Source organism: Acinonyx jubatus, chromosome C1, assembly GCF_027475565.1.
Source record: "Acinonyx jubatus isolate Ajub_Pintada_27869175 chromosome C1, VMU_Ajub_asm_v1.0, whole genome shotgun sequence".
In the NCBI taxonomy this organism is placed as follows: domain Eukaryota; kingdom Metazoa; phylum Chordata; class Mammalia; order Carnivora; family Felidae; genus Acinonyx; species Acinonyx jubatus.
The window spans coordinates 98,142,718-98,169,336 of record NC_069381.1 but is presented as its reverse complement, the minus strand read 5'-3'; the positions used below and the strand labels follow the sequence as shown (position 1 = coordinate 98,169,336).

The following is a 26,619-nucleotide window of genomic DNA, read 5'->3' as shown; positions in this document are numbered from 1 at the left end:
CCCATGTGTGTGGGGATGGTCATGGTCAGGAGGATGGTCATCTCTGCTGCCAACCTATCTGCTTCTCTCACTGTCCCTCCCTCGCTGTGCTGCAAAGCCAGCCCTGGCTCCCAGAGAGAGCTGCCGGGAACCTCCAGAACTGAAGGTGGGTGTTCTGGGCTTTTCCTAACTTTAGAAAAGTGGAGCCTTGGAGCCTGCTGGACTCGTTGGCTCATAGGCTCATCCATCAGTAACATTTACTGAAGCGTCTACCAAGCCCCAAGCACTGAGTTCAGGGTGTGCACAGATAGCAGCTCAGATTCCTGCTAAGCGTCACAGCATGACCTCCAGAAGGCCAAGAGAATGTGGGGAGAAGACTGCGGCCTTGGGCGGAGTTGGGAGAATAGCACTAGGAGAATAGCACTAGTGGTTCGTACAAGGAGCGCACACTGAGTGGGAGCTAGAGGGGCTGGACCCAGAGTAGGAAACTGGGGAAGCAGTAGGAAGCCTGAGGGCCCTCTGAAGACCACCCACTGGAAACCTGTGTGTTCTTGGCAACTGGATATCCCCCATTTCTCACCTCTGTGTCTCCATGGCCTTGGCGTCGGGAGAGAACAGGGTGGGGGGACATTGTGTCGAGGGACACGGCACAGCCTCCTGAAGCCATAGCCATGGGTACCGGTTCACATCCAGGACTTGGTCTTATTCCTGATGCACTGGACAAGCCCCTCAAGGCTTCTGCATCAGAGAGGTAACATCCTAATGCTGCCTGAAGGAACCCTTGTGGCGTTTTTTCAGGAAATATGTGGGCTTAGCCTCCTCCTCCTCCTGGGGCCACGAGAGCATCAAGGGGGACATAGAAGCCTGCCAGCTTCTAGGAGGAAGAGCCAGGTGACAGGGCGTGATGGGAACCAAGGAGGTGTCTTTCTGTTCCTCGTGTGGGACGGTGGTAGTAGCCAGTAAAGAGACTGTTTGGAGATCAGCACATACCTCTCAATCGGCCTGAGAACTTGGAGAAACTGGGGCATCTCAGGTCCAGAAAGGCCCCCTAAAATAGTGTCAGCAGCAACAGTTATGAAATGCATGCTTGTGAGAAGGAGCAGGCCTTTGCTGGCCCCAAGTGAGGGTTCTTTTGCTGGAACGCACGTGAAGTTTGTGGTTCCGAGTCCACCAGACTTGACCGGGGAGCTGTGCCGTGAGGTGGCCTCTTACTAAAAAGAAATCAGCCTGACGCTGATGACCACACTCCACCCGTTTCTGTTATCTTTGAAACCGGATGGAAGGAAACAGTGGTCAGTAGGTACTAGGGTAATTACAGGGAAAGCATTTACAGGCAAGTAATCTGATTCCATCTTTTAATTTTTTTTTTCCTCCTCCAGAAAACAGAAGGCAAATACTGGTACTTACGTTCAGTTATAAGCATTTCCGTTGGATATGCCGCCTTGAGTCCCGGTGGAGGTGGGAAAAGGGTCTGTTACCTGCGCCGTGGGCATGATTGGGTCAGGGCAGGCTGCATAGCTCCCCTGTCTCCTTTCCAGACGCCGTTTCCATGCTGTGCCATCCTTAGGATGGGGGTGAGGGGGCCACAGGTGAGGAGTATGAGAGGGTGGGTGGGACTCGGGGGCATCAGCCCTACCTTTTCTGGGAGTGTAGGGTCATGGCGAGGGCTGAGTGACAGGAGAGGGGGGCTGAGGAAGAAGAGGGAGGTCTGGTCCTTGGGACTGGTCCTGGTGCCAAGCTTGTCATGGAGCGAAAGAGTCATGGACGTCTTGGTCCATGACTTGGACCACGAATTGCTCTGGTCTTCCCTGTGGGTTTAAATGGTTAAGGAGAGAGAAGCTGGAGGGGTGTACAAATTCGGGCAAGGAAAAGGCAAAGAGGTAGTGTTCCTAGACAGAGAACAGGTTTTGAGTTCAAGTTCAGCTGCTTGATGCTCGAAAATCAATACTTGAGAGGCAAGTGAGGGCGGGAGAGGAAAGCTTGCTTTATTCAGGAAGCTGGAAACCTGCGAGGGTGGTGGACTCACGTCTCAAAGACCATCTTCCACAGCCAGGCAAAGCTGGAGTGGTTTAAAGGGGAAGTCAGAGGAAAAGAGAGGGGGTGTTCCGTCCAGGAGAAACAGGTGCCCTGGCAGGTAGTCCTAGGTGGACATGACCCTGGACAGATATGCTGGCATCAGCCACAGCTGTTTTCCATTGTGGTCAGACCTTATCTTCTGGGAAAGTCGGGTCCTTCACTCGTCAAGGCCAGTGATCTGCAAAATCTCAAGAGAAGTAGGTTAGTTCAGCTCCAAACCAAGGGACTTAGGTCAGTGAGCAAGGAGCACATATCCCTTAGGACCAGTTGGAGTGCTATTATAGTAGGAGGCATGTGGAAAGAGAAGGGCATGTTGGTTATAGCAAAAAAAAAAAAAAAAAAAAAAAAAAAAAAGAAAGAAATTAAGCTAATATCCATCAATAAGGGAATAAATAAAATGTGGTGTAATTCCAGGAGGGGGTACTATACACCTATATAAAAGGAAGGAGCTAGAATTATGTTTAATGTCAAAAACATTGAGGAGCAAAACCAAGGAATGTGTCTGTATGGAACCAAAGTGTTTATATGAAAAAGTGGTGACTGATACTGTATATTTTCAATGATTATATATACATAGATATATATCTTTATGTGAATGGATTTTATAAAAGAGTCTGGAGTGATATATCATCCCTAAATCATGCCGATCTCTGGGGAAATAGTGGGGGGAAGCAGGATGACAGCTGGTAGTTGGAAGAGATTGAAGGCTTATAGTATTTTCATTAAAATGGTTTAAATATTCTAACTTAAGTAAATATTCGGATGTTTCAAGCATTTTTGAAGTCACAGTTCAGTCTTCTAAGGTGGCATCTTCAAGTTCAGTAATGAGAAAGGAGGCAGCAGCTTGGGAGCAAGGACCCAGCCCCGGGGCTCGCTCACCCAAGCCCTAACGCAGACAGCGAAGCAGCCTTGTCATGACTCAGCAGTGCACGTATCATGGAGGTCAAGGTCGGTTTGGGGTGAAGGGAATCGTCGTGTTTGCCGTCTTTGCTGGTCCTGTAGCTGGTAGTCACACCTTCTTAGAAGTGGCATCAATAATTTAACATTAATTAATCATCATCTTTGGACGAGCTCTATTTTAGGTACCACTGGGGATTTAAACCAAAAAAAAAAGGAGAAGAAGGAAAGAGGGAAAAAATACCCTGGGTGGTATTTTTGTCCTTGAACTTAAAACCAGGCCAGGCCCTCATCTTGTCTCACTTGACTGAATTTGGTCTCCCTGCTTCTAGTCCTGCCCTCTGCTCTGTCCTCTACCTGTCACCAGAGTAATGACTCAAAAACACAACTCTGATCTGTGACCTTCCCTTTCTTCCGCTAGCCTCTTTTTCCACTTCCCCTCTCCCAGAGGACAGGTTTGACATTATTAACATGCCTTTCAGTGCCCTTTCCCACCTGGCACTCATGGACCCTTCAGCCATGTGACAAGAGCCCTTGGCAAACTTCTTGCTGGTCCTAGAATACACTAGAGTGTTTTTAGTGTGGCGTGAACTTTCCCTCCCATCCTTCAGGACCCAACTCAAATACCCCTACTTCCACGAAGTCTTTTTGGACCTACTCTCTCCCTCTGAGGGCTCTTAACCTTGCACTTTGCCCCTCACTGACGTCACATCCTGTTGTATAACAACGATCAGTTATGCGTATTTTCTCTGGGATTGTCAAGTTAACATAAAGCTGTATCTGATTAATCTCTCTCTGTTTCTGGCCCGGTACCCTTCATCTAATAGATACTCAAAAAATGGTTGAAAGTGTAGTGTATGTCCCAGTTGTCTTTGCCATGTAACTGATTACTCCAAAGCTCAGTTGCTGAAAACAACTATTTATTCTCGTGGAGTCTGTGGGTCAGGAATTTGGGCGGGCATGGCAGGAATGGCTTCTCTGTGTTCCCCAGTGTCTGAGGTCTCAGCTGGGAAGATTCCAAGGCCAGGAGGCTGCTTGCAGCTGAGGAATCATAGGAGGGCTTGGCAGTGGTGCTGGCTGTGGATGGCAAGGTCTTTCGGGCTCTGGACAGGAGCACCCTACCCATGTGCCTTGGGCTTCCTCACAGCATGGCAGCTGAAATTCTTACACAGTGGCACGGACACTAGGTAGCAGAGCAGAAGCTGAATCACTGTTTATGACCTTACTCTGACATTCACAGGGTCACGAGCCCGTCCAGGTTCAAAGGGCAGGGAATTAAGCTCCATCTCCAATAGCATGGTCACATTGAAGAAGAGCTCATGGGACAGGAGATTTTTTTTTTTTAATGTTTACTTCTTTATTTTTGAGAGAGAGAGAGAGAGAGAGAGAGAGAGCAAGTGCGAGCGCGAGTGAGCAGGGGAGGGGCAGGGAAAGAGGGAGACCTAGAATCTGAAGCAGGCTCCAGGCTCTGAGCTGTCAACACAGAGCCCAATGTGGGGCTTGAACCCGTGAGATCATGACCTGAACCGAAGTCAGACGTTCAACCAACTGAGCCACCCAGGCGCACCCCCCTTTGTTTTTAATGTTTATTTATTTTTGAGAGAGAGACAGAGCATGAACAGGGGAGGGGCAGAGAGAGAGGGAGACACAGAATCTGAAGCAGGCTCCAGGCTCCGAGCTGTCAACACAGAGCCCAATGTGGGGCTCGAACTCATGAACTGTGAGATCATGACCTGAGCCGAAGTTGGATGCTTAACCGACTGAGCCACCCTGGTGCCCAAAGTTCTTACTTTTTTTTTTTTTAAAGTTTATTTATTTTGAGCGGCGGAGGGCCAAAGAGCAAGGGAGAGAGAGAGAAACCTAAGCAGGCTCCGTGCTGTCAACGCAGAGCCCGATGCAGGGCTCAGTCTCACAAACCATGAAATCATGACCTGAGCCAAAATCAAGAGCTCATGACCTGAGCCGAAGTCGGACACTTAACCAACTGAGCCACCCAGGTGCCCGGGACAGGAGATATTGTTAAGTGGTGTTTGGAAAACACACCTTTCTGCCCTGGGAGAAATTAGTTCCATAGCTAGAGCTAATATCATTTATCACTGGGGCTACTCCTGCACTGTTGGCTTTATGCCTATTGAGCACTTATTATGGTCCATGTACTAAGAGTTTTAAAGGGGGAACTCACTTAATCCTTCAACAATGTGGTGAAGATTGTATCTTTTTACAAATGAGGATACTGAGACACAGAGAGGTTAAGTAACCAGCTAATGCTGTGAGAGGTCAAGGAGGGAGAAAATTCTGAATTAGATCCTTCAGGTCTGTTCCGGGTTGTGGCACCACACATAGCACATAGGAGTCCGTGGCTGTCTCAGGGAACATTTTTGATGGTACTAAGGTGTTTGTGCCTATGGTCTTGGGAAGCTAAGCACACGGCCGTCCTGGTTCTGTGGCTTCCCTGTGGGTATGGGGATCTGTGTGTGCGCGCCCACACCTTGGTTAGGGCACCTGGAGTGGGTGGTGACATTGACCTAGTAGGACCTTCTTTGTGAAGGTGCTTTTCGTGATGCACCTTTCATGGGTGTCTCCAGCCTGACTTCATTGACCGGCTTCCCCCACCGCTTGCCTGGGGCTCTGTGTCTGTAAAGTGAAGTCACTAGTAAGAGTATAGACTTCATAGAGTTGCTGTGAACATTGATATTAGTTAATACACATAAGGCACTTGAACAGACTTTGTACCTCATCCAGCAAGTGCTGGCTCTTGTTGGCAAGGGCCAAGCTTTGTGTCTGTCTGTCCCCCCGTCCAGAAGGAGATCACATGGAGTTTCTTTAAGCTCACGCCACTTGTTGTCCTCCCTAGGCTGAAGGCTAAAAAATGGGGATGCCCAGACCTTGTCCATTCCTGGAGTGGCCTTCCTGACTGCTCTCTCCCAGGCACTTGTGTTCCGTGAAGCTTTTATGCAGCCCAGTCTCTGCTTCGCGGAGGGTCTGTTTGGCATTTTAAACTTGAGGGCCGTACAGATTCCCCATCATAGTCTTTAGGGCCAGGTTGGCAAGAAAACCCAGTGGTTTATCCTCACTTATCACTGATGTTTACCTGGCACATTCGGCATGAGCCACAGACTGAGAATAAGTATTAGTCATGTTCGTGGTCTTGGAGAAGGTGACTGAACCTTGAAGGGCATCTCCTCATCTGGTAAATGTGGCTCTAATGACTTTGACCTTTCGTAGCGTGAGGATTAAATGAGATGATGGATGCAGAACAGTTAGGGTAGTGTCTGGCACACTAAAGTGCTGATCACTATCATCATTTATCTTCATTTTAAAGCAAAACATACTTGCTTATTTAAAATAATGGGAGAGGCGCTTGGGTGGCTCAGGCGGCTAGGCGTCCGACTTCAGCTCAGGTCATGATCTCCCAATTCACAGGTTTGAGCCCCGTGTCGGGCTCTGTGCTGACAGCTCGGAGCCTGGACCTTACTTTGAATTCTGTGTCTTCCTCTCTTTCTGCCCTCCCCCACTCATGCTCCATTTCTCTCTCAAAAATAAACATTTAAAAAAATTAAAAAATAATAAAATAATGGGAAAATAAAAGAAGAGAAAGGGAAAGTCACCCGTATTCTCACCACTCAAAGATTCAGCCTAGCATCATTATGTTTTCTTCGGTCGTTTTTCTAGGTAGATTTTTTTTTTAAACATAATTTTACTACATGTGCAATTTCGCATTTTTAACCAAAAGTTGAACATCAGTGCTCCTTTTATGCGCTCATACTTCCAAAGATTTTTCCTCTGTTTAGATGATCTCATGTGGGTAGAAAGAAAGGGAACTCTTGAAATATTTGTTTGGTGGCTTTCGCAATATTATTTGATCTCTGGGGTTGCCTGTGAGATTACATGATTCCCATTTTATGGATACGGAAACATACTAGCATGGCGGAATTTGTCCCAGCTGGGTGCTGAGTGAGCTCTGATGACTGGAGAGGCCACACTGGAAGAGCAGGTGTGGAATGGTGAGCTAGATCCTTTGTCACCTTGACATGCTCAGTCATGCTTCTTAAACATAGCCGTTGGGTCCCGTGCCTAGCGATGTCGCTTCACTGAACCCCGGCATATTCTAAAAAATGCATGAGAAGCTGGTTTTTGCGGGCACAGTGACCCCTCCTTGTCACTAACTCCTGAGTCATACTGCCCCTAGCAAGGTTCATCTAGGACTTAGTACAGAGGAAGAAGTGAGAGCATCCTTGGACATCAGTATCTTGAAAAGCTAGCTAAGCGATGCCATGCATTTGTTTATGTGACTGGAGACTGTCACAACTAAATCTAAAAGGACATGGCCTGTCCCAATGACCATGGACTGTCTAAAGCAATATTCTTAATCTTTTTTTCTGGGTGTTGAATCGCTTTCAGAATCTTAAAATTTATGGACCCTTTTTCCAGAAAACACATACACGGGCACAGGACACAATTTTTCATTAAATGTAGGACTCACAGGTGTCAATATTAGTCATATACTGGTGCAAAACAAATTACCCCAGAACTTAAGGCTTAAAACAACAGTAAGTTCTTCTCAATTTTATTGTAAACCTAAAATTGTTCTTAAAAAAAATGTAGTCTTCCAAAAAAGGATTTTGATCGGAGAAGCTATGTGCGCTCTGTGAAAGCAGTAATTATGGCAGTTGTCGATAAAATTCTTAAAATGATACAAAAAGTCAACAAACAACACACACACACACACACAAACAGTAAACGTTATCTCATACAGTTTCAGAGCATCTTAACTGGGTGGCTCTCACTCTGTGCCCCCCCCCCAGGGGGGGGTTGGGGTTGCAGTCATCTTGGCTGGCCGGCCTTGAAGACCCACTTCCCAGGTGGCTCAGTTAAATGCTGGTTGTTGGAAGGAGGCCTTAGGTAGATCTGCCCAGAAGGCTGCTTTGATGTCCTCATGACATGGTGTATGTGATCCCAGAGAGCAAGGCAGAAACCCTGTTGACTATGGCCTAGCCCTGGAAGTCAAACTCCATTATTTCTGCATTTCCTATTGGTCGCACAGGTCAACTCTAATGAGTGCATAGGGTAAGGTATGGAGGGTGACCTCTGGTCCTCTCCATGTGCGTCACCGTCCCTGCACATTGACCTGGAGGTTTTCCTAACCCTGTCATTTAGGGTTTCTATATGGGGGTTTCATTGCATGGGCATGGTTGATTAAATCATTGGTCGTTGGTGTTTGAGCTCACTCTAGTACCTATCTCTTCCTGGAGTTTGGGGGGTGGGGTTGAAATTTTCAACCCTTTAAGGAAGGCCAGCTCCACTCTTGAAAGTGTCTACAGGCCCACCTTGAAACATTAGCATAACCCCTTAGGGGAAAAAGGGGCTCTTTATGAATGACAAAACACGTTTCTATCACTCAAGAAATTCCAAGGGTTTTCAAAGCTCTGAGCCACATACCAGGGACAAAGACCAAATACATATTTTGTATTATACCATGTTAGTCAATAAAGAAGAAATGTTATACAGCAATCATACCTTATTTTTATTTTTGGTTAAAATTTTTTTTCCTACGTCTATAACTAGAACATACTCTTTGCAGAGGATGGAGGTTGGGAGGGAGTAAAATGTAAAGAAGAAAATAAAAATCACTTGCCATCCTATTACCCAGTATTTTTTCTTAAACTTTTTTAGGTTTACAACAAAATTGAAAGGAAGATGCAGAAGTTTCCCATATGCCCCTGCCTCTGCACACAATGGCATCATGCATTATCAACATCACTCGTCAGAGTGGTACATTTGTTACCAGGGATGTACCTGTACTGACACATCATCATCACCTGAAGCCCATAGTTTACCCTGTGGTTCATTCTTCTTGTAGTACATTCTGTGGGTTTGGATAAATGTATAATAAAATGTGCCCATCATTACAATATCATACAAAGTATTTTCACTGCCCTAAAATTCTCTGTGCTCTGCCTGTTCATCTCCCCACCCTCTGCAACCACTGGTCTATCACCTCCATGGTTTTGCCTTTTCTAGAATGCCATATAGTTGGATTCTTATAAAGCCTTTTTTAAATTGGTTTCTGTCATTTAATACTATGTATTTAAAGTTCCTTCATGTCTTTTCATGGTTTGAAAGCTCATTTCTTTTTAATGCTGAATAGTATTCTGTTGTCTGGGTGTACCACAGTTTATCTGTTTGCCTACTGAAGGACATCTTGACTGCTTCCAACTTTTGACAATTAGGAATAAAGCCGATATAAACATTCATGAGCCAGTGTTTGTATAAACGAACATTTTCAGCACCTTTGGGTAATGCCATGGAGCACAAGTGCTGGATCATAGGGTAAGGGTATGCTTAGTTTTGTTAGAAACCCCCACTCTCTTCCAGTATGGCTATATTATTTTGCATTCCTACTAGCTATGAGAGTTCCTCCAGCCCTACATCCTTGCCAGCATTTGGTGTTGTCATTGTTCCAGATTTTGGCCACTCTTACAGGTGTGTGATGGTATCTTTTGTTGTTTTCATTTATATTTCCCTGCAGATATGAGATGTGGAGCATCTTTTTATATGCTTACTTGCCATCTGATATCTTCTTTGGTGAGGTGTCTGTTAAGGTCTCTAGCCCCTTTTTTTAATCCGTTGTTTTTTTTTTTTCTTTTTGAGTTTTAAGAGTTCATTGTATATTTTGGGTAACAGTCTTTTATCAGATGTGTCTTTTGCAAATATTTTTTCCCAGCCAGCAACTTGTCTTCTAATTCTCTTGATTTTGTCTTTCACAGAACAGAAGATTAATTTTGATGAAGCTTAGCTTATCAATTATTTCTTTCATGGATCATACCCTTGGTATTGTATCTAAAAAGGCGTCACTGTACCCAAGTTAATCTAGGCTTCCTCCTCTGTTATATTCTAGGAGTTTTATAGTTTTGCAGTTTACATTTTGATCTGTGATTTGTTTTTAGTTAGTTTCTGTGAAGGGTATAAGGCCTGTGTCAAGATTATTATTATTTTTTTGCATGTGATGTTACGGTTGTGTGAGCCCCATTTGCTCAAGACACTGCCTTTGCTCTATTGGATTGCCTTTGCCCCTTTGTAAGATCACTTCACTGTATTTATGGGAGTCTCTTTCTGTGGTCTCTGTTTTGATCCATTGATCTATTTGTCCATTCTTTCTCCATCACCGTGCTGTTTCATTACTGTGGCTTTACATAAGTCATTTTTTTTAAATTTTTTTAATGTTTACTTATTTTTGAGAGAGAGAGAGAGAGAGAGACAGAGCATGAGTGGGGGAGGAGCAGAGAGAGAGGGAGACACAGAATCTGAAGCAGGCTCCAGGCTCTGAGCTGTCAGCACAGAGCCCAACGCGGGGCTCGAACTCACAAACCGTGAGATCAAACCGTGAGATCATGACTCAGAAACCCTGAGATCATGAGCCGAAGCCGGACGCTCAACTGACTGAGCCACCCAGGCGCCCCTATAGTAAGTCTTAAGGTTGGGTAGTTTCAGTCCTTCAACTCTGTTCTTCTCTTTCAATACAGTGTTGGCTGTTCTGGATCTCTTGCTTCTCTGTATAAAATTTAGGGGGCGCCTGGGTGGCGCAGTCGGTTAAGCCTCCGACTTCAGCCAGGTCACGATCTCGCGGTCCGTGAGTTCGAGCCCCGCGTCAGGCTCTGGGCTGATGGCTCAGAGCCTGGAGCCTGTTTCTGATTCTGTGTCTCCCTCTCTCTCTGCCCCTCCCCCGTTCATGCTCTGTCTCTCTCTGTCCCAAAAATAAATAAACGTTGAAAAAAAAAATTAAAAAAAAAATTTAGCATCAGGTTGTTGGTATATACAAAATAACTTGCTGCGATTTTGATTGGGATTGCATTGGACCTATAGATAAAAGTTGGGAAGAACTGATACCTTGACAATATTAAGTCTTTTTATCCAAGAACATTGAGTTTTTTTCCATTTATTTAGTTCTTTGATTTAGTTCTTTGATTTTATTTAGTTCTTTACCATTTTGTTAGATTTCTACCTATTTCATTTTTGGGCAGTACTAATGTATATGATCATTATTTTTAATTTCAAATTCCTCTGTTCATTGTTGGTATATGGAAGGCAATTGACCTTTGTATATTAACCTTATATCCTGCAGTATTGTTGTCATCATTTATTTGTTCTAGGGTTTTGTTTTGTTTGTTTTTTTGTTAATTCCCTTAGATTTTTTTTATGTAGACAGTCGTGTCATCTGCAAACAAAGACAGTTTTTTTCTCTTCCTTCCTAATTTGTATATCTTGTATTTCCTTTACTTGCCTTATTGCATTAGCAAGGACTTGATAATATTGAAGAGAAGTATGATATTGAAAAGAAGTTGTAAGAAGGAAGATCCTTACATTGTACTTGATCTCAGTGGGGAAGCTTTGAGTCTCTCACCATTAGGTCTGATGTTAGCTATAGGATTTTTGTAGATATTCTTTATCAAGTTGGAAAAACTCCCCCGTATTCCTAGTTTACTGAGTTTTTATAATGAATGGTGTTTGGATTTTGTCAAATGCTTTTCCTCCTTCTATTGATACGATCATGTGATTTTTCTTTTTAGCCCATTGATGTGCTAGATTACATTAATTGGTTTTCAAATATTGAATCAGCCTTGCATATCTGGGATAAGTCCCACATTGTCTTGGTGTATAATTCTTTCTGTAAATCATTGAGTTTGATTTGCTAGGATTTTGGAGGATTTTTGCATCTGTGTTCATAAGAGGTATTGACCTGTAGTTTTCTTACAATGCCTGTGTCTAGTGAGTATTAGGGTAGTGCTGGCCTCATAGAATGAGTTAGGAAGTATTCCATCGGTCTATTTTCTGAAAGAGATTATAGAGAGTTGTTACACTTTTTCCCTTAAATGTTCAATAGAATTTACCAGTGAATAAATTTACCATTTATTTTTATTTACCTAGGCCTGGTGCTTTCTGCTTTGGAAGGTTATTAATTATTGATTCAATTTCTTTAAGTATAGGTGTATTGAAATCATCTATTCCTTGTTTGAATTTTCACAGATGGTGTCTTTCAAGGAATTGATCCATTTCATCTAGGTTATCAAATTTGTAGGCACAGAATAGTTCATAGGATTCCTTTATTATCCTTTTAATTTTCACAGACTCTGTAGTGATGTCTTTTCTTTCACTTTTGATATTAGTAATTGGTGTCCTTTCTCTTTTTTCTTAGTCTGGCTAGGGGCTTATTGATTTTATTGATCTATTCAAAGAACCAGCTTTTGATTTTGTCGATTTTTCTCTATTGATTTCCTGTTTTCAATATCATTGATTTCTCCTCTGATTCTTGTGATTTCTTCTGCTTACTTTGGACTTCATTTGCTTTTCATTTTCTATTTTCCTAAGGAGGAAATTTACATTACTGATTTGAGATCTCTCTTCTTTTTGGGGCACCTGGGTGGCTCAGTTGGTTGAGCATCCGACTTCGGTTCAGGTCATGATCTCATGGTTCGTGGGTTTGAACCCCACGTCGGGCTCTGTGCTGACCGCTTGCTCGGAGCCTGGAGCCTGGAGCTTTGAATTCTGTGTCTCCTCTCTCTGCCCCTCCCCTGCTCCCACTCTGTCTCACTCTGTCTCTCAAAAATAAATAAATGTGTAAAAAAAAAATTAAACTAAGATCTTTCTTCTTTTCTAATACATGCATTCAATACTATAAAATTTCCCTTCAAGCACTGTTTTCCCTGAATATCACACATTTTGATAAGCTGTGCTTTCATCTTCATTTGATTCAAAATACTGTACTTTTAAATATCTCTTGAGATTTCTCCTGTGACCCAGGTATTCTCTAGAAGTGTGTTGTTTGATATCCACAGTTCAGGATTTTCCAATTATTTTTCTGTTATTGATTTCTAGCTTAATACCATTGTGGTCTGCTAGCAGACAGTGTATGATTTCTCATCTTTTCAATTTGTTAAGGTGTGTTTTATGGCCCAGAATGTGGTCTGTTTTGGTGAATGTTCCATGTGAGCTTGAGAAGAATGTGTATTCTGCTGTTGTTGGATGAAGCGGTCAATAGTCGTCCATTATATTCAGTTGATTGATGGTGTTGAGTTCAGCTATGTCTTTACTGATTCTCGGCTTGTTAGGTCTGTCTATTTCTGACGGAGGTGTACTGAAGTCACCAGCTATGATAGCAAATTCATCTGTTTCTCCTTACAGTTCTGTTCAGTTTTTGCCTCATCTAGTATGTCGTTGTTATGTGCATCCATGTGAAGAACTGGTATGTCTTCGTGGAGAACTATGTAATGTCCTTCATCAGCAGCGATAACTTTCTGTACTTTGAAATCTGCTCTGTCTGAAATTAATGTCGCGACTCCCGCTTTCCTTTGGTTAGTGTTCACATGGTGTGTTTTCCTCCATCCGTTTACTTTTAATCTACACGCATCTGTGTATCTAGAGTGGATTTCTTGTAGATAAGATGTAGTTGGGTTGTTTTTAGACCCACCCTAACAATCCCTGTCTTTTGGTTGGCACATTTAGACCAGCGATCGACATTCGAAGTGATTACTGATATGGTTGGGTTAGTATATACCACATGCGTCACTGTTTTGCATTTGTTGTCCTTGCTCTTTGTTTTTGTTTTTGGCTTCTACGCTTTTTCTGCTTTTGGTGCAGTTCTATATAATACTGTTCAGTTCTATATAATACTGTGAATACTTGTTCTTTTGTTTTAAATTACATAAGTGATATTTGCTTGTTGCAGAGGAATTCAAAAAGTATAGGAATGTCTAAAGGAAAAAAAGATTAATTAAAAAAAAAAAGGTGATCCCTGCCCAGGAGGAGTCTTCTGTTGTAGGCTTAGAGGGAAGATGGGAGGGGCCATGAGGTTAGGGGATGCCTGAGCCCCAGGTAGGGGACCTGGTTCTCTTTGAGGTCTCAGAAATTGAGGGGCAGTGCTAGAGAAGGAACTATGGGGGGGGGGGTGCACAAAGGGAATAAGACTGAGGAAAATAAGGTAATTTTTACTTCTATGTTAGGGTCCATTCCCTAAGAACGACATTATTTTCAGGAGTCAAAAGCCCTTTGGGGGCAGGAAGGAAATTAAGGAGATAACGAAAACATGGGTGCAGCTGAATGTGTGTGACTCAAGTACAACCCAGCGTTTACTTATTTGTTTGTTTGGCAGTGCTGCTTATAACCTGCTTCTGGCTTGGACAAGTTGTTCTGACCCCGCTGCCCTGGCTCCTTAATGCCACTTAACACTGTTTGCTTTTCAGGGGGTGGTGTGTACTATCCAAGGACCAAGCACTTTGGGAAGGTCTGTAGGTTGGGTGCGGGCTGGGGGCTGAGTAAGCTCAGCACTGCCTCACAATAGCCAGTATCTGACGGGCCTCCCGTCCACCCAATCACTGGGGAAGAGTGAAACTTTCTTGACCCAAATCGATGTGGAGTGTTTGCAGAAGGAAGGAGCTGAAAGCCACTGAGAGCTTGAACGTTAGGACATGTTTTCGCATTTGGACACCTGGTTGCCACTATGTGGAGACACCCGGGAGGAGCAGTTCCTGACCCTGCCATGCACTGGGCATTTTAGAAATGCGAATGCCCAGTTCCCTCAGGTGGGGTCCAGGCCCTGCTATTTTGTAAAGCTCCCTGGTGACAGTACCGTAGAGCAAGGTTGAGAAGTAGCGTCTTCAAGGAAGAAGCTGGCTCCCGACCTGCCTCCAGCCTTCTTTGCAGCGGGCGGCGACGAGTGGCGGTGGCTGTTGGTTAACAGAACGCTGAAGTGCAAAGAGACCTAAATGTTATGACTATAGTTACATTGTTTTCAGAGTTCTGCGTTTCTAGAGAACTGCAAACATTTGATTTAAATGTCACCATATAGATATTTTAAGTTGTCATAAAAAGAGTACACATAGTCAAAATGTTATACACCACATTTTAACAGACTGAAAATAACTAATGAGCTGTCTTCTCAATGACTTTCGATATCGTAATCAGTGCTGTCAAACAGAATGGATCGGGTAAATTCACACACCACCATGATCTGTTGATTTGGTTCCCACCCTTCATTTTTTCAGTTCCCACTTTCTGATGCTGAAGCCAAGATGAGGTTCTGGGCAAGATTTCGTTTGGGGGAAAAGGTTCTCTGTGAATTACGGTTCATAAGCCACGGGTCTTGCCTTGCAGGGTCTGTTTTAAAGTCTGTCGTCTTGTCGATTAGATCAGCTTGCTTTGAGGCACAAGCCCTGCCCCCCCTCCCCCTGCAAGCTGCGCCCCCGGACTGGGCTTAGAGCTGCGTCCTGCTAGTACTTGAGCTGTACCGGCTGTTCACCAGCTGGACCCCCATCAGATAGGTTTACGCTGGGGGCAGCTGCGATTCCTTTCTAGAGGGGGAGAGGGAAGGTTTCACAGCGTGGAAGTGCGCTGCAGCTGTGGGTGGCCCAGAGATGCTGTCATTGTCAAGGGGCCATTGGAATGTCCTTGGGTGATCCCTGGCCAAACCCTGCGGATCCAGAGCTACAGAATGTTCCAGCCAGAAAGGGTTAGCTAGCGGCTCTTTACTGAGGAGTATTTGTGGGCTGGACTGTGTATCAGGGACTTTGCACATGTTCTCTTACTCAGTCTTTTTGATAGCTCTGGGAGGCACACATTATTATTCCCTTCTTCCAGATGAGGAAACTGAAGCTTGGGGAGGTTAAGTTACTTATCCAGAGTCACAGCTAGGAAGTGACAAAGTCAGCATTGGCACATGTGCTAGTCTACTCCCAAGCCTTCTTAGAAATCATTTTAGGGGCACCTGGGTGGCTCAGTCGGTTAAGCGTCCGACATCAGCTCAGGTCATGATCTCACGGTCTGGGGTGCCTAAGTGGCTCACATCGGGCTCTGTGCTGACAGCTCAGAGCCTGGAGCCTACTTCGTGGATTCTGTGTCTCTCTCTCTCTCTCTGCCCCTCCCTCATTCACACTCTGTCTGTCTGTCCATCTCTCTCAAAAGTAAATAAACATTAAAAAAATAATATTGTGGTTGAAGAGATTCAGGTCTAGAAAGGAAAAGCAACTTGTCCAAGATGACACATCCCGCTCCAATTCCTGGCAGAGCTGTGGCTAGAACTCACCTGCCTCGCTGCTGTGCCCGGCTGCTGCTGCTTCAGGGAAGGAAGCCCAAAGGCATGTGCCCCCTCCCACCAGCTCAGTGGCTCAGGCAGGATCAGCGTTAGGCTGGCATGGAATGAGAAGTGAAACTCACCATATTTCCTCACCCCTGAGTCTAAAGGGGAGACCGTGTTAAGAAAAACATGGAGGAGGCAGAAGGGACCCCAGAGAAGCATATCCCAGGTGGAAGGCAGGGGGACTGGTGGGGAATCGGAGCCACCATACTAAGGGCAGGCTTGCTTCCTTGTTACGGGTCTGCACTGTCAGCCCCCCATCACCTGCCATTGGCAACGTGTGGGCATCTGGGCAGCAGGGATCCGCTTCAGCCCTGCACATTCACACTCAGGGGCACTCACTCGACTTAAAGCTGCTGCAGCCTGCAGGAGCTCAGCTCTGCCCCCATTCAAGGAGGGTAGAGGAGGTAAGTCACACTCCTCCACGTGGTGTCCCGGGAGTAGCCACATTTGAAAACATAGGCTGCAGCTCCAAAGAAAGGGCACCAGGACTCCTCCCTGCCTGCAGGCCTAGATTGCAAGACGGTTGCTTGTATTTGTTTTCATCTGACTGTGTGCCAGGGATTCAACTTTTCCTGCTCGTTTTATTAAAAACTTTATAAACAGCGTTAATAAATAGATATAAAACCGCCACACAGATGACAAACAGAGGGACTAAATGAAACTCCCAGGGGTCAGCCGTTGAATAAGTAACAGAACCACGACTTTGCGCGATCCGATTTCCATATATGCAAATTAGGGACAGAGCTTTACCACCGAGTGTTTTAATTAATATTTATAAATCACAGAGCGCCTCCGAAAGGGCCAGTAAGCTATTTATATTATCATGTCATACAAACAACAAAGCCTTTGGAGATTGCTGCCTGTGCTGCATCTTGGTCTGAGGAGTAAGTGAGCCTGTGTGTGTGTCCCCCACAGGTATAGTGCTGGCACAGCGGCATGTTGCTGTCCAGGAAGGACCCCTGTACCGCACGGAGGGCTCCCACATCACCATCTGGTGCAACGTGAGTGGCTACCAGGGGCCTTCGGAGCAGAATTTCCAGTGGTCCATTTACCTGCCGTCCGCCCCGGAGCGCGAGGTCCAGATCGTCAGCACCGTGGACTCTTCCTTCCCTTATGCCATCTATACCCAGCGCGTCCGTGGGGGGAAGATCTACGTGGAGAGGGTCCAGGGGAACTCGGCCTTGTTGCACATCACCGATCTCCAGGCCCGGGATGCCGGGGAGTACGAGTGCCACACGCCCAACACGGATGAGCGGTACTTTGGGAGTTACAGTGCCAAGATGAACCTAGTAGGTAAGGAGGTGATGTTTCCCGTGGCCGGTGTCCCACCCGAGCAGATCCACTCGGGCTGCTGTAACAAAATACCGCAGACTGGGTGGCTTCAGCAACAGGCATTTACTTCTCACGGTTCTGGAGGCTGCGAGTCCAAGATCCAAGTGCCGGCACAGTCAGTTCTGGGCGGGGGAGGCCCTCTTCTGGGTTGCCGACTTCTGACTTCTCATTGTCTGCTCCCGTGGCGGAAAGGGAATGAGAGAGCTCATTGAGGTCCCTTTCCAAGGGCACTAATCCCATTCATGAGGGTTCCACCTTCCTGACTTAATCACCCCCCACAGAGGCCTCACCTCCAGACACCACTGTGTGTGGGACCCACTGGGATTTACCATGTGGATTTGGGGGGGGAGGGGAGGAAATAAACGTGGAGTCCATAACACCGAGTCGCTTCTTTAATAGTGCAACTATATTTCACTTGAAAAAAAACCCAAAAGACCAAAGTTCCCCACACATTTGAGTGGTTAACACCTAGCATGAGTGAACAAAGGTTGTGGGTTCGCTTGTGAATACATAGCAGGTTGAGGCTAAAACTTATGAAAACTGTAGTGCAGGTGTTAAGAATTCAGAGAAGGAAGGGGCGCCTAAGTGGCTCAGTCGGTTAAGTGTCCCGACTTCAGCTCAGGTCACGGTCTCACAGTTTGTGAGTTTGAGCCCCGCATCAGGCTCTCTGCTGTCAGTGCAGAGCCTGCTTGGGATCTTCTGTCCCTCTCTCTCTGCCCCTCTCCCGCTCTCTCTCTGTCTCTCTCTCAAAAATAAACATTAAAAAAAAAAAAAAAAGAATTCAGAGAATGCTGACGGACCCTGTAGCTGGTGAAAGGGGATAGGGGATACAAGGCAAGGACATCTGTGGTTGCCCGAAGAAATGACGAGAAAGACCGAGCATAGGACATCAGCTGGAAGAGAAGTGAAAGGGCTTACAGATGGCAGGCCCTTGGACGGGCTCAGCGACATCGGGGGCACTGCTCAGTCAGGAAGTGGATACGGCTGTAGGTCCTTGCTCAGACGGGAGCTGGCGGTAGGGGAGGGGACACATTTAGGTGCGGACGGCACTGGGCCCCTATGCTTGCTGACATGAAGGGTCACCAGTATCGAGGCTGGTCTTCTTTTTCTGCCCAAGTCATGATCTCCAGGCATAGTTGTGATAATAAAAACTGGAAAGTTAAGACTTGGGGCAGAAGGACAGAACAGCCTTGGTATTGTTGACCATCCTCATGGGTGAACATTGCAGCCCTACACTGTCCACCCAGAAATCCCTCCGCCCTCCACGCCAAGCTCGCCGTTCCTGCCATGTCCTATCAGGAGGCCTGTGAGAGGCAGGCCCGAAGTGGGTGTGCTGAGGAAACACACACTGGTTGTCATTGGGGTGTCCCCATCAGGCTGAGAGGGGCCGTGTTTAGTCTCCAGAGTACGGTTCTGACCAAGTGGCCACGAGGCAGCGTCCTCGCTTGCCCAAACTATGGCTTCTTCCAGCCCAGACCACTTTGACACATGAATTATATGAAAATCCAGCCTATCATACAACCAAGGATGCTCTTGCTTTCCTCTACCAAAAAGATTTTCTGAAACCTAGCCTTCCTAGAGCAATGCATTGCTGACGTGAGCCGGGGGGAGGTGGGGGTGGGATGACGAGCAGGGAGGAGGTGAGCCGGGCACACAGAGACGTAAACTTCTAGGAACTGTTTCCTTTGGAAGATCGGTCAGAAGCCAAGTGAAGTATCTTGAAGCGGTACCAAAGCAAACCATCTGAGCTTAAAAAGAGAATTCGTTTCACGTGGTATTTTCAGGGACTTCGTTTAGTACGTGAAACGAAATACATCCCGCCTGTTATCTAAAAGTTATTAAAATACCGAACAGGTAAGTGTCGAAAAATTGCAGTCCAAACCCAAAGAGAAAATCTCTTCTGTTTCTGTGCCACCTGGGGTCACCTGCGGCCTCACGGTGATTGCCGAAGGCTGGGCGGGGTGGGCGGCTGGCCCCCGTGAGTGTGAGACTGATTCTGCGGCTTTGTGACCGTGTGCTCGGGATGCTTTTGTGTTGCAGTGATCCCTGACACTCTGCAGACCACGGCCATACCGCAGACTCTGCACAAAGTGGAGCAGGACCCTCTGGAGCTGACCTGTGAGGTGGCCACGGAGACGTTCCAGCACAGCCACCTGTCTGTGGCCTGGCTCCGGCAGAGAGGGGGCGAGAAGCCCGTGGAGGTGATTTCCCTGAGCCGAGATTTTGTGCTTCACTCCAGCAGCGAATATGCACAGAGGCAGAGTCTGGGGGAGGTACGGCTGGACAAGCTGGGGAGCACCACCTTCCGCCTCACCGTCTTCCACTTGCGGCCCTCCGACCAGGGCGAGTTCTACTGTGAGGCTGCCGAGTGGATCCAGGATCCGGATGGCTCGTGGTATGCCATGACCCGAAAGCGTTCCGAGGGAACCGTGGTCAACGTCCAGCCCACTGGTCAGTCTCTCTCATGCCCATTCTCTGCCTGACGGTGCGGGTTGTCAGATGCTGGGAGGGTGTGCCAACTCCTTCTCTGGTGACCTCTGAAAGTCCTAGGAATGTATAGATACCTACGTACCATCTGACCGACTAGTGAGTCTTGGAGAGGGCAGCCCGGACCGAGTCCGGCTTACAGACCTGGTTTCTTGGACCTACCTGGAATTTTATATTTCCTTGAATTACAAATTCATTTTAAAAACTGGGAGACGTCACATAAACTGTGTCTGATGACTGGGTTCCCCCATTAGCCACACTGGTCTGCCCCCTTTGATGATGTTGCCTGTTTTGGGGACCAGTCCTGTTTCGTTTGTGAAAGACATTTGAGATTGTGAGCCTTCCACCAGAGATATGAAATTATGATCTAGAGAAATTTTGGCTTAAGTTATTATTTCTTTATATTAATGATATGTCTTTGGTGGTGTTTTACCATTTCCGAAATGCTTAATCGCCTATTCCTTAAGAGTCCCTCAGAAGTTCTGCGAGGTCAGGCAGTGGTGGGACAGATGCCAGGGGCAGATTGCTTTGTGGGGGTTCCCTAGAGAGGTCATGGGAGGGGTTGGCAAGGCCAGCTTGGCAAGTGCCAGATTCTTCCATAAATCTGGTGAAAGAGGAGGTCAAGTGACATGTTTATGGCTGGGGCAAGAAGATGGCAGCACCATGAGCCGATTCCTTTCCTGCCTGCTCGTATTATTCTCCCGCAGTCTCACACTGTGCTCCCCATGCCCCCGAGTCTAGCCGTGCTCCAGATCAGAGCTGACCACTGTCACTGGCTGCCTCTGCGGGGCTGGGGGAGGGCTCTCCATGAGCCTTCAGTCCCCCGGCTTTGGTTGCAGGGTGGTGATTGTGCCATCATCAGGCACAGCAAGTGGCCCGCGGACCTTCCTTGTGTTGCCGCTCACCTCTGGCGAGGGGCTGGCGTTGGAGATGTGTAGCTGTGGCAGGTGAGCTGTGGTGCCAGTGGGGTCTCCTCTTCGGGACCTGTCCTTAACGTCACACTCCCATTTGCTACATATAGTCAGTGGCCTTGGTCTTCTGCCACTCATTCATAGGTCCCTGTAGAGCAGTGCTTCCGACTTGCCCAACAGTCTGCCTTCCTGAACCAGGCTCCTGGGCTGGGATCTGGGAAGCTGGATTTCCAGTACACTGTCCAGGCGATTCCACCACCACTCGTGTCGTCAAGCACAGCTCCACGGGTGATAGGGCAGGAGTGATTCTCTGGACATCTGATGGGCTTTGATGAGAAGCATTGGCTCCCGGAAAGGGAGTGTTTTATCTGCTCTGCAGGACCCAGAGCGTTTAGCAGCTTCTGGATCTTCCAGTACTAAGACATCTGTGGAAGCCACTTGATTTCATATTTATCCTTTCCCTTCCTGGATGGTTTTAAGATCGGCTTCAAAAGTCTGGACCAAATTTTGAATCTTAATGCTTTTAAATTAGGTTGCATCAGTTAATCTTTATTTTAATCTTACCAATTTGGGATTAGGACTTTTTGCATTTGCCCAGCAAATGTATTCAGATGAAGCCAGCAAAGGGAAAACCAGATTGGGAAAAAAAAAAAAGTTGATGGTGTTACTCTGTGCCTCTGGGCTCTTGGGGTTCAATGGTTGCAGCCCTAGCTTTGTCCTTCTCTTAGTTCATTTCAGTAAACATTTAAGGTCTCTGCTGCATTCAAGGTGTGGCACCGGGGTTTCAAAGATGAACGCCTCTTGGAGGCTGCACTGAGGGAAGGTGTGGATGTGAAGGCCGGTGGCTAAGTAGAGTGTATTGAATGCTGCGATGCTATTGTGCATCCAGCGCTCAGGGACACGGTGACTGGGGAGTGGTCTCGCAACATTAAGTTTTCCCTGGATGGGAGCATTAAGGCAAATCCAAGAAAGCCAACAAGTTTGGTGAGTTGAGCCAAATCTGAAGCCTGCAGAGGCGTCAGAGGGACAAGCATAAAGGCTCAAAATTGTGTGCTGTGTTTGGCAAGCAGAGAGGAGTCCAGCATGGGGCGAGCTTGTGTCCTGGGAATGAGTGAGGAGAAGAGGAAGGAAAGGCAGCCAGAAGCCCCACATATTGTGATCTGGAGCTTGGCCTTGACTCCACCGACCAGGTGTTTGCAAGCTGTTCTTGGGATCTTAGGAAGCCCTTAGAGCTGGCTGAGAGGTTGCATGTGGAGGTGTGTATGTGTCCATGTGTCTGTGCGCGCCAGGAGGTGCTGGAGGAAGGCGTGTGAGGGCCACAGCGTTCCCTCGCCTGCTTCAACCAAATGCTGTCTATATTGGGCGACACAAGGTTTTGTAGGAACAAAGTCCCTTGCCTCTGCACCACCCCCGCCCCCCACCAAGGAATGCTTAAAAATCACTGCTGCAGGCACTTAGAGGGGGGAAATAGAGATTTTAAAGGAAGGAATGACAGTTAGATCTGGGTTCTAGAAGCAAAAAGCCATGGAGGCCAGATGGAGGTTGATTAAGCAGGTTGGGTCTGATGTGGAGAGACCAGGTAAGAGAGAGCTGTAAGGCCAAGGTCAGGTCGGTAGCAGTGCCTGGAAGACATGAAGTGAGTGCTAGAGACAGAGTAGGGAGCATCACTGTGCAAGGCAATCCGTGGGATTGCCTGGGAACTCTGAGGCCAGGGCTCTGGGTGATTCCTTGAATGGGGATAGGGAGGGAGGGGGAAGGAGAGGTATCGAGAGTGTGCAATGTCCTGCTTAAAAGCCTCTGCTTCCCCATTGGTGGCAGCGCTGGTTGTCTTTTCTTCTGTTTCTGTCGATTTTAGTCAGGGAGTCTATCCTGCATGCAGACTCTTAGAGAGGGAGATGCTAGCAGGCGAAGCACCATCCATGCGTCATCTTAGAGGCTGAGAGCTTAGAGCTCTTAGAGCATCTTAGAGCTTAGAGGCTGAACCTGGGAGGCATGAGAGCCTCCCACTGTCTCACTGTGCGTGGGATGCTGTTAGTGGTGATGAGCCCTTCTTTGAGCACCCCCCCCCCATTCCTGATCAGACACCCAGCTTTCTGAAGGGTGCTTGGATTCATTGTCCATTTCAGAGGTCATCAGCTTTCGGTGGAAGTGGGTAAAAATTTTCCCTCTCCATCTTTCTTGAGATTTTATCTGACAGGTGGTAACTCATGGAGAGACTTTGGTTTTCCCTTTGCCCTTGGAATTGTGTGAAGGGTTGTCTTACCTGTGTCTGATTTCCAGTACCCATGTGGCAGTGGAGAACATATTTCAGTGTATTTTTTTGAGCGTTTATGAGGATTGGGGTCAGCACTGTGTAATTTTGTCTCACGTGTCAGTGGGGGTGAGTCCTACAACATCTGCAGAAAATGTTTGCAATCCTGCTGCTTACATGGGGTTCTGGGAGTATATAGATCAAGGGTAGGCCTGGGTAAGCGATGTCAAGGATGATAGACCTTGTTGACCTCTGCATCATAGGCTGCAGACAGAGCCCCACGCGTCTTAACTGAGGTAACAAGCCCCTTAGACTGTCTGGGTCTAGCTGCCTTTGAGTTCTGTCTGCGACCCTCAGGAATTTCTCTGAAGACTCTGGGTTTTTCTCTGAAGACAAGGGGAAGTGCTGTGGTTGGCACTGTAAAGAGGGCATGGGGGGTGGGAATTTGCTGGTGCACTTGGGTTAGCCGGGGGCCCTCATTCACCCAGAAGGCATCCATCGTTTTGTTAATTCGTTTTCTTAGACAAAGAGTTCACCGTGCGGCTGGAAACGGAGAAGCGGCTGTACACGGTGGGTGAACCAGTGGAGTTCAGATGCATCCTGGAGGCTCAGAACGTTCCCGACCGTTACTTTGCCGTCTCCTGGGCCTTCAACAGCTCGCTCATTGCCAGCATGGGGCCCAATGCAGTGCCGGTCCTCAACAGTGAATTTGCCCATCGGGAAGCCAGGGGCCAGCTGAAAGTGGCCAAAGAGAGCGACAGTGTCTTTGTGCTGAAGATCTATCACCTCCGCCAGGATGACAGCGGGAAATACAACTGTCGTGTGACAGAGAGAGAGAAAACGGTCACCGGGGAATTCATCGACAAGGAGAGCAAGCGGCCCAAGAACATCCCCATCATCGTCCTCCCCATCAGTAAGTAGAGAAGATGTGCTGTCTCCTTCTGCTCCCCGTGGTCTGGTCTGTAGCTGGCATCATTTAAGAGGAGTCAGGGGACCGATGAGCTGCGGGGGAGGGGGTTGGAAGGGAGGGCGGGGCTTTTGGAACTCAAGGGTTCAAGTCAGCTCTGGCAGGCAAAACCAGTTCACCTGTCTCCCTTCTCCACTCGCCTGCCCACACTTAGCAACCCCCAGTTAGGCAGAGCGCAGGGGTATGTCTGCAGGCTGGAGGGGGCATCCCAGATCTGAGCACTGGCTGCCCTCTGTCAACACCAGCACTGCCAGCTCAGCTTGGAGGAAAATCAGGAATCCAGGACGCCTGTTGGCTCCCATGTGGGAATTAAGTCCCAGATGGAGTGGGTAGAGGCCTACCTTGAAATCTCACTTATGAGGGTTGGTCTTTTGTGGGAGGATTTTAAATCTGAGAGCACATTATTAAAAAGGATTTGCTGTCTGGGTTTTGGGGGTATAAGGGTTGGCATTTCCCTAAATGTCTCTTCCCTATTGAAATTGTGTTTTCAAAAGTCAGTGGGTGGGACCTCTTACGTCTTCCTGAGCATAGCCTTCCTTTTAAAGCTTAGCCAGTTTCCAAGGATGCTTGGTGGGCCTCCACCTCCATGTAAGCTGGGCTCATCTGGGTCTGGGTGGGTGATGGTTGTGGCTGGGGACTCGGGCACGACCTGTGTTTGCTCCTGTTGTGTTTAATCATCCATAGTATCAGGATGTTTTCATTAACATCTCAATTCTCTCCTAGTTCTGTTTTTAGTAAAAAGAGAATTAAACTTTTAATGCCATGATTTTAAACAAGACAGGGAAGTTTTAAAACTAACCTTTAACCTTTTCTCAACTACTCAAACTGTTCTCTCCCCTAGCCTTGTGATGATTGCCTTTACATATTTATTTACACCTGTACGTTTTTGACGTAGTTCTCTTCAAGCGAGAAGGAAAGAGTAGACACAGGGTCTTGCCTACTTCTTTCTTTTCTCACCAACAGGGTTCTTTTCTTTCGTACTTCTGTTTTTGTTTTTTTTTTTTTAATCTCTCTCACACACCTAATTATCTTGGCATTGTTTTGTTTCTTAGACTTTTTTTTTTCTTTGCAATGCCTAGCATGGTGCTTTGCATAGGGTCGGTGCTTGCTGAATATTTGTAGAGTTGAAATTGTTGAACTGAATGCCCATTCTCCTGACTGTTTTCCTGTCGGTTTGTGCTTGCCTTAACCACGGACTCTCTATTTTTAAATCTGCAACTAATTCCTCATTGTTAAGGATCCAGTGAAGGGCAGCTACGCTGTTTACTTCCTGTATCTTTTGTGCTAAGAGATTTCCCCCGACCCCTTCCAAGAACTTGTTTGATGATCTGTGGCCTGCTATATTGCTTTTCCAGCAGATAACTGGGTAGTTAAAGTCCCTCAGCACCACCAGATCCTGCCCCAAGGCCACTTGGGTAAGTCTACCAAAGAACAACGGTCACGTCGGTAATGGTGATAATGCCTTGGATTTTAATGGCGCTTTTCCTCTCAAGAGCCCAGAGTGCTTCTGCATATATCACTTCCTTCCCCGCTCCCACTCCTCAAATCCCCGTAGAGGCCAGTGTTCTCTCCATCCCGCGAGCGAAGAAGCCAGAGCACCGTGCAGAGACGCGGCTGGGCCGGTTCCGTTCGTGGTTGAGCGTGTGTTGCATTAGAAATACTTGCTTCTAACTCCAGACCCACCGCTCTGCGCTTAAGCCTGTGCTACATCATCCGGCTCCTGATTTGAAATTTCATTTGGCGAACATGCAGTCAGAGTCTCATTAGTTCTGTCCTAGTTTTCGCTTCATCCAGAGAGTTTTAACTGGTCAGCTCGCCTTTTCTCAGGCCTGGGAACGCCCATCCGGCGTCCTAAGGGGCAGCGCCCGCACTGCACCTGTGTTTGCCTCTGCCTGGGATGTCCGCACGGTTTTTCTTCTCATAGGACCACCTGTAACCGTGCGATTCTTCTGGGCTTTTGCTGGAGCCACAGAGCACCAAACAGCAGCCCTCATCGTTCGTAAGCCAGGGCTCATGGAAGAGTCCACCGGGGGGGCAGTAGGGAATGGCGGTGACACCCTGCAAGTCATATTTCTGCTGGAGGCCAGCAAAGGGGTTTCCCGCCCCTGACACCGGAGTTGTCCTTTTGATGCCCCACATGGAATGATAATGCTGGGGAGGAGTCCTTAACCTACAGAGGAAGTATGATTACTGATGATGACAAGTAAATTACCTCCTCTGGTATTGTCGGTGCTGTGGCCCCAAGAAGTAGGAACTCTTAGTGTCTCCGTTTTGCACGTGAGAAAAGGAAGTGGGGGTAGGTTAAGGAAGAACCCCAAGATTCCAGAGTTAGGAAGCAGTAAACCCGGCTTCAAGCCCTGGTCTGCCTGCCTCCAACTCCATGCTTTGAGCCACAGAAGCGTGGTCATCTCCATAAGTCATCCTGGTATGGCTCCTGGGGAGGTTGCCTTCCTGGGGAACCTGAACCCTGCCCAGACCTATTTTTCACACGAAATAAGCCAACCCGCAATGGGTAGCAGGCATCCTCACCATAACAGAAACTACCTGCTGGGGCTTGGGGCTCATCTCTGTCTGTTTCTGCCTGTGGGGG

At 47.1% G+C, this 26,619-nt stretch overlaps 1 protein-coding gene across 5 annotated transcripts in view; it reads left to right on the top strand.

The window, feature by feature from the left end:
• IGSF3 (immunoglobulin superfamily member 3) overlaps positions 1 to 26,619 on the top strand; it is a 93,157-nt gene that overhangs the window by 36,957 nt on the left and 29,581 nt on the right. For 4 of the 5 annotated variants that reach the window (XM_027060801.2, XM_027060802.2, XM_027060803.2 and 1 more), the window contains 4 exons: positions 16,997 to 17,374; positions 19,454 to 19,864; positions 23,586 to 23,975; positions 25,385 to 25,444. In XM_027060801.2, coding sequence (XP_026916602.1) covers positions 16,997 to 17,374; positions 19,454 to 19,864; positions 23,586 to 23,975; positions 25,385 to 25,444 — 1,239 coding nt within the window. The remainder of the gene's footprint in view (positions 1 to 16,996; positions 17,375 to 19,453; positions 19,865 to 23,585; positions 23,976 to 25,384; positions 25,445 to 26,619) is intronic. The other variant, XM_027060805.2, reaches the window with a different exon arrangement.